Source organism: Muscardinus avellanarius (assembly GCF_963383645.1).
Source record: "Muscardinus avellanarius genome assembly, chromosome: 1".
Taxonomy (NCBI): Eukaryota; Metazoa; Chordata; class Mammalia; order Rodentia; family Gliridae; genus Muscardinus; species Muscardinus avellanarius.
In genome coordinates, this window is record NC_137786.1 from 239,513,832 (window position 1) to 239,521,673 (window position 7,842).

General features: G+C 56.6%; 1 protein-coding gene across 1 annotated transcript; it reads left to right on the top strand.

Annotated features, from left to right (window-relative positions):
• Nucleotides 1–323: 323 nt before the first annotated feature.
• On the top strand, nucleotides 324–7,619 carry RNH1 (ribonuclease/angiogenin inhibitor 1; the record flags this gene model as incomplete). Its single annotated transcript, XM_080716425.1, has 9 exons — nucleotides 324–409; nucleotides 4,195–4,365; nucleotides 4,441–4,611; nucleotides 4,815–4,985; nucleotides 5,056–5,226; nucleotides 5,305–5,475; nucleotides 5,565–5,735; nucleotides 7,256–7,426; nucleotides 7,520–7,619. 9 exons carry the CDS (start codon nucleotides 324–326, stop codon nucleotides 7,605–7,607), a joined length of 1,371 nt encoding a protein of 456 aa, XP_080572551.1. The 3' UTR covers nucleotides 7,608–7,619.
• Nucleotides 7,620–7,842: the final 223 nt, after the last annotated feature.

Here is a 7,842-nt window from a genome sequence, read left to right on the forward strand (position 1 = left end):
TGAGGTCCCTTGCTGGGGTCTCCAGGCTCACACCCCACCCCTCATCTTTGCTCAGGCAGGTAAGAGACAGGGTCAGGCCAATCTTGCTGTCCTGCCCTCCTTGGGAAGGAGGTGGGGCTGGTGTAGCTGCCTGTGGTGGCCTTTGCCGGGGAACCAGTGGACGGGACGGGAGGCTGAGCAGGGAGATGGAGCAGGCACCTGCTGGGGAGAGCTGGGGCCCTCCAGGAGACATCCACCCCCTTGGGGCCAGTGTGGACTCTTCCTGTCCACACACTGGCACTGTCTTCCCTCTGCCTTCTGCCCAGACAGCACCGCAACCCATCATGAGTCTCGACATCCAGTGCGAGCAGCTGAGTGATGCCCGGTGGATGGAGCTTCTCCCCTTGATCCAGCAGTACCAGGTGGTCAGGTATGGGTGCCCCTGTGTGGGGCAGCATAGAGGGCGGGTTCCCTGCCTGGCATTGCCACACATTGGGGGCTTGCCCACGAAACTTGTCCATGAACACAAAGGCATTTCATATAATTTTCACATAGTGTGAAATGCTATTTCTGTGGGTTTTCTGACCATTTGAAAATACAAACACATGGGGGCCAGGCATGGTGGTGCCTGTCTATAGTCTAATACTGAGGAGGTTGAAATAGGAGGATGGCAGGTTCAAGGCCAGCCTTAGCTAGTAGTGAGACTCATCAACCTAGTGAGACCCTGTTTCCAAATAAAAAATTATAATAGGACTCAGAGTGTAACTTGAAGGTAGAATGCCTCTGGGTTCAATCCCCAGTACCGTAAAAAAACCCAAAACACCTCAGCCTGGCTGGGTGTGTCGGCGCACACTTATAATCCCAGTGCTTGGGAGGCTGAGACAGGAGGATAGAAGGTTCATAGCCAGTCTCAGCTGCTTAATGAGGCCCTCACTAAACCCTGTTTCAAAATAAAGAATAAAGAGCCGGGCGTGGTGGCACAGGCTTGTAATCCCTGTGCTTGGGAGGCTGAGACAGGAGGATGGTGTGGGTTCGAAGCCAGTCTCAGCTACTTAGTGAGGCTCTCAGCAGCTTAGTGAGACCCTGTTTCCAGATATAAAATGGGTCTGGGAGTATAGCCCGGAGGTAGAAAGCATCTGGGTTCCACCCCCAGTACCAACAACAGAAAACAAAAACAAAACAAAAAACAAAATAAAGAATAATAAGCCGGGCGTGGTGGCGCACGCTTGTAATCCCAGCATTCGGGAGGCTGAGACCTGGAGGATCCCAGTTCGCGGACAGCCTCAGCTACTTAGTGAGGCCCTCTGCAACTCAGTGAGACCCGGTTTCAAAATAAAGAATAAAAAATAGGGCAGGGGGTGTAGCTCAGAGGTCGAATGCCCCTGGGTTCCATCCCCAGACCCGCAAAAAAAAAAAAAAAATATTAATAAAAAAAAAAAGGACTGGGGGTGTAACTTGGAGATAGAATGCCCCTAGGTTCCATCCCCAGTACTGCAAAAAACAAAAACAGAAACAAAACAAGCGGGGTGTGGTGGTGCAAGCTTGTAATTCCAGCATTTGGGAGGCTGAGACAGGAGGATCGGGGTTCACAGGTAGCCTCAGCTACTACTTAGTGAGGCCCTCTGCAACTCAGTGAGATCCAGCTTCAAATAAAGAAGAAAAACTAGGGCTGGGAGTGTAGCTCAGAGGTACAGGTCCCTGGGTTCCATCCCTAGTGCCGTAAAAAACAGAAACAAAACGGAAACCTCAGGGTGTCTGAGTGACTTGGTGATCACTTGCTGAGCATGCACAGGACATGGGGTCCAGGCCCAGCACGCAGCCAACCAGACGTGCATACGTGTCGGTGTGCGAGTGTCTGTAGACACGAGCCGTCGTCAGTCTGGCCGAGCAGCAGGTCTGGTGTGCAGGTTGCGGCCATGGCTGGGAGCCCAGTGCCTGCTCTCTTGGCCTCTCTCCTTCCTCTGGGTCCCTGGCTCGGCCTCGGAGAGGTGCCGCCCGTCCCTGGAGCGGCTCTGTGCCCCAGGCTCGCCCAGCCCCACACGCCTGGGCGCCTGCTCCATCCTCAGCCCTTCCCACTACTGCAGTTGTCTAGTCAGCTGTCTGTCTGACGCAAGTCATGGGGGAGCACGGTGTCCCCTCGCTCTCCCTCGCCTCCCCTGGGCCGTGTGCGTCTAGCTTCCCACCTCAGGTGCCAAGGTGCCAGCTTTGCCCCGGCCCTTCCCCTCTGGTGGCCTTCAGCTGCGCCCTCGCTCGTGAGGGCCCTGCCCTTGTCTGGTGACCTCACGCCTGAGTCCTGCCGTCCTGCGTGGTCCTTGTCTGAGCCCGCTTGTTTGGCAAGAACACAGAGATGCTGTGGGTGCGGCCTGGCGAGGGGCGTCCTGGATGTATGGCGGCGCCGCGCGGCTCAGACCTGACTCTGCTCGCTCTTCACCACACCCTGAGGTCCTCGTGGGGTGCATTGTCCTCCTCGTTCTCTCCGCATTTGTCAACGCCATTCTTCTGTGACACGGGCCAGCCGTCATCACCGGTCAGGGTGGACTGGACGGCACTCAGGTCGCTGGGCCCCACCCGCACTGCTGGCTGTGTGCGCATCCCGTGGCTGGGGTCTGAGCTGCCGTCTCTTCTCTGCTGCCCCTTGCGCTGTCTGCCTCCCACAGCTGCACTCCTCCCCAGAGACGCCCAGGTGCTCGCACGCAGGATACCATGCAGGCGCTCCTCTTTTCTGTGTTCCTTTTTTGTGTATTTGAAGGGAGCACTTGGGTTAAACCCGGGGTACTCCATCACTGAGCCACATCCCCAGCCCTTTCTCCTTTTTTTAATCTGGTAGTGGGGATTGAACTCAGGGCATTTTTGTTGTTGTTGAGATATTGGAGATTGAACCCAGGGACATTATGCTGCTAAACTACATCCCCAGATCTATTTATTTATTTATTTTTTGTGTGTGGTACTGGGGATTGAACCCAGGGAAATTCTACATCTAAGCTATATCCCCAGCCCTATTTTTTATTCCTTAATTTGAAACAGGGTGTCACTAAATTGAGGAGGGCTTAACTAAGAAGCTGAGGCTAGCCATGAACCTGTGATCCTCAAGTCCCAAGTACTGGGATTACAAGCATGTGCCACCATGCCCATTCCAGATTTTATATATATATATATATTTTGGTGGTACCTGGGGTTCCTGGAAACCCTTCTACCTCTGGGCTACACTCCCAGACACCTATTTTTTATATTTTTATTTGGAAACAGGGTCACCTAAGCCAGTGTGGCTGCCTTCGAACCTGTGCAATCCTCCTGTTTCCACCTCCCAAGCGCAGGGATTACAAGCCTGGTTATATTTTTTATTCTGTTTATTCTTTGTGTGTGTGTGTGTGTGTGTGTGTGTGTGTGTGTGTGTGTGTGTGTCTGGGGATGGCACTCAAGGGCATTCGACCCCAAAGCTACACCCCCTGCCCTATTTTTTTTAATTTTTGAAACAGGGTCTCACTAAGTTGTGGAGTGCCTAAGTAGCTGAGGCTGTCCACGAACCTCATTCCTCCAGTCTCAGCCTCCCAAATGCTGGGATAACAAGCGTGTGCCACCATGCCTGGCTTCTATTTATTCTATTCATTCATTCATTCATTCATTCATTCATTTACTTATTTTAAGGTACTAGAGATGGAACCCAGGGGCATACTACCTCTGAGATACATCCCCAGCCCTATTTTTTATTCTTTTATTTTGAAACAGTGTCTCATTGAGTTGCAAAGAGCCTAAGTAGCTGAGGCTGGCCTTGAACCCGGATCCTCCTATCTCAGCCTCCCAAATGCTGGGATTACAAGCATGTGCCACCACACCCTGCTTATTCTTTATTTTGAAACAGGGTCTCACTAAGTCGCAGAGGGCCTCACTAAGTAGCTGAGGCTGGCCATGAACCTGTGAACCTTCTGTCTAAGCCTCCCAAGTACTGGGATTATCAGTGTGTGCCACTATGCCCTGCTTACTTTTCATTTTGAAACAGGGCCTTGCTAAATTGTCTAGGCTGGTCTCCAACTTGGAGTTTTCCTGTTTAAGCCTCCTGAGTAGCTGGGATTATAAGCATGAGCCACCATACTGTTTCATTATTAATTGTCCTGATTGTGAGCCACTTTCAATTTTCCTGGTCTGATGGGTCATGACCCGTGGTGTGCAAGGTCCTTGGGTCTCAGGCCGGCCCTGCCCTTTGCAACCTGTCCACAGGCTGGACGACTGTGGCCTCACTGAGGTGCGATGCAAGGACATCAGCTCCGCGCTCCGAGCCAACCCGTCCCTGACTGAGCTCAGCCTGCGCACCAATGAGCTGGGGGATGCCGGCGTGCACCTGGTGCTCCAGGGCCTGCAGAGCCCCACCTGCAAGATCCAGAAACTGAGGTGAGGTGGCAGAGAGGCACAGAGGAGCTGGCGGGAGGAGCTGGCGGGAGGGGCGCTACTGACCTGTGCCTCCAGCCTGCAGAACTGCTGCCTCACGGAGGCGGGCTGCGGCGTCCTGCCTGGCGTGCTGCACTCTATGCCCACTCTGCGTGAGCTGCACCTCAATGACAACCCCCTGGGGGACGCGGGCCTGCGGCTGCTCTGCGAGGGACTCCTGGACCCCCAGTGCCGCCTTGAGAAGCTGCAGTAAGTGTGCCCGCGGGCTGGGCCCGGGTTCGGGTATGCTCTTGGCCCTGAAGGTTTCCCAGGAGCGGGCTGTGTGTAGGCTCGGGTTTCTGGCACCCTGTCACTGGCTGGCAATCCTGGGGCCTCCGGGGGGCGGGGCACCCTAGCTGGGGTGGGAGACAGAGGCCTGCACCGGGCCTCCTGCTGAGCCCCCCTGCCCCCAGGCTGGAGTACTGCAACCTCACCGCGGCCAGCTGCGAGCCCTTGGCCGCTGTGCTCAGGGCCAAGTCCCACTTCAAGGAGCTGGCGGTGAGCAACAACGACATCCAGGAAGCCGGTGTGCAGGCGCTGTGCTGCGGCCTGAAGGACTCCGCCTGCCCGCTGGAGACGCTCAAGTAGGTGTGGGGCTGCGGGGCTGTGGCCAGTGGGACTGCAGCACCCCTCAGGCACTTCTCCCATCCCCAGGCTGGAGAACTGTGGCGTCACAGCGGCCAACTGCAGGGACCTGAGTGGTGTCGTGGCCTCCAAGGCTTCTCTGCAGGAGCTGGACCTGGGCAGCAACAAGCTGGGTGATGCAGGCATCGCGGATCTGTGCCCAGCACTGCTGCAAGCCAGCTGCAGACTCAGGGTGCTGTGGTGAGTGGCCCAGCCTCCTGTGGGGGCCGGGGTTGCTGGCCGTGGCGACAGGGTGGCCTTGAACCCTGTGTCCTGCAGGCTCTGGGAGTGTGACGTCACTGCCGAGGGCTGCAGAGACCTGTGCCGTGTGCTCCGGGCCAAGCAGAGCCTGAAGGAGCTCAGCCTGGCCAGCAACCCCCTGGGGGACGGCGGCGCCCGGCTGTTGTGTGAAAGCCTCCTGGAGCCCAGCTGCCAGCTGGAGTCGCTGTGGTGAGTGAGCCTCGGTGGCTGAGGGTGCCGGGGGGTGCAGGGGCACTCTCCAGGTGGGCCCGGCCCAGCTGCCCCTGGTCTCTCCACAGGGTGAAGACCTGTAGCCTTACAGAAGCCTGCTGCCCCCACTTCCGCTCAGTGCTGACCCAGAATAAGTCCCTCTTGGAGTTGCAGATGAGTGACAACAAGCTGGGTGATGCGGGCGTGCGGGAGCTCTGCCAGGGCCTGGGCCAGCCAGGCTCCGTGCTGCGGGTGCTCTGGTGAGTGGCGGGCTGCAGCGGGAAGGGCCAGTCCCTGGCTCAGGACGCCAGTGGCTGTGTCCTGGCCACCAGGTGGTGTGGGAGCCCCTAGTGAGCGTCTTCCCAGGCTCGCTCTGTGGTGAATGCAGTCCAGCAGCTCTCCGGGAAGTGTCCTGCAGACGCAGCCTGTGGGGCCTCCGGCGTCCTGCACCGTCCCAGTCCCCTGGCTGGTTTTGCAGGATTGTGGCTGCACATCTCCCAGCTTTCTGGCTCCTGGGGAGGGGTTGTGCTGCCTGTGGTTTGGTGAAGATCTGCTCTTTTTTTTTTTTTTTTTTCCGGGTCTGGGGATGGAACCCAGGGGCATTCGACCTCCAAGCTACACCTCCCTGCCCTAATTTTTTTTTCCTTTATTTTGAAACCAGGTCTCAACCAGGTTGCAGAGGGCCTCACTAAGTAGCTGAGGCTGTATATATGAACTGCGATCCTCTGGTCTCAGCCTCCTGAATGCTGGGATTATAAGCGTGCGCCATCATGCCCAGCTTGCTCTTTTAGCAGTTTTTTTTTTTTTTTTTTTTTTCAGTACTGGGGATGGAACACAGGGGCATTCAATCTCCGAGCTACACCCCCAGCCCTATTTTTTATTCTTTATTTTGAAACAAGGTCTCACAGAGTTGCAAAGGGACTAAGTAGCTGAGGCTGGCTGCGAACCGCGATCCTCCAGTCTCAGCCTCCCGAATGCTGGGGTTACAAGCGTGCGGCACCTTGCGTGGTGCCTGTAGGACCTGTGTTGGCTTCTTCAGTGGCCGTGCTGTCTGGACGTGGGTCTTACTCCTCTGTGATCTTGCCTTTCTCTCTCTGGAGGGCCTGGTACTTAGCCCTTGACTCTTAGGGGATGGTGCTAAAATATCCTAGTCTCTCATTTTCTCTTTGAGATACTTTATTTCTGGAGAACTCCGATTTCCTAACCAGGGTACTAAGCGTTAATTTTTGTTCTTTGCTGCTTGTCTTAGTCTGGGCCTCCTTTGGTAGCTCTCCCTGGGTACTGGCTGCTTACTTTGGGCTGGGCAGCCTGGACAGTAGCCCCGCGGTCCACCTGGGTGCTGGGTCCTGTCCTAGGAGACACTGGCCTGCTACAGCTGTTGGCAAGGCAGGGGATCTGCCGCTGTCCCACCTCCACCCTGGAGAGGCAAGCCTGGCACAGCTCCTTGGCTCTGTCTCAGGCTGTGCCTTGGCCCTCCTGGGGCTCCTGGCTGTGGGTGCCTGCCCTGCCCCACCTTCCTTCCTTGTCAATACCCCAGTTTTGTTCTGTGCACTCTGCCAGCCTCCCATACCCCTTGCGTTGGGGCCTGCACCTCCCTCTTCTGGGTCCTACTCTTCAGAGGTCGTCAGTGCCTGGCTCTGCCAGGAAGAAGCCAGCACTGTGTCCACCGCCCAGCTGGAGGGGGCTGGCAGTGCTCACTTTCAAGGCCCACTGGCAGGGTATGAGCCTGTCACTGTCCCTGGCACAGCCTGGCGCTAACCTCCACCCTGCTCTCAACCAGGCTTGGGGACTGTGGTGTGAGTGACAGTGGCTGCAGCAGCCTGGCCTCGATGTTGCTGGCTAGCCGCAGCCTGCGGGAGCTGGACCTCAGCAACAACTGCATGGGGGACCCTGGCATCCGGCAGCTGCTGGAGAGCGTCCGGCAGCCCAGCTGTGGCCTGGAGCAGCTGGTGTAAGTGGGCCTCCCATTGTGGTCAGGGATGCCTGTGGCTCGGGGTGGGGTGGGGATGTCCCTGTCTACTTCCCCCTTTCTGCCCGTGCATAGCTTGTATGACATTTACTGGACCGAGGAGATGGATGACCAGTTACGGGCCCTGGAGGAGGACAAGCCATCCCTGAGGATCATCTCCTGATGCGCTTTCCTGCGGCTCCTGAAACACTTTCCTGGACACAGCACCCTTAATCCACCCAGGGCCCAGCTCCATGGGGCTCTTGCTCCAGGTGTCCTGGTGTGACTGGAAAGAAATGCTCTAATCAGCTTATGTCTGCGAGGAGGCACTAGACCCTTTACGGTTATTAAAGTACTTTGCTGGCAGGAGGGGTCCTTTTCCTTCCTCGTGGGTCGTGAGAGTTCTGTGAGGTCGCGAA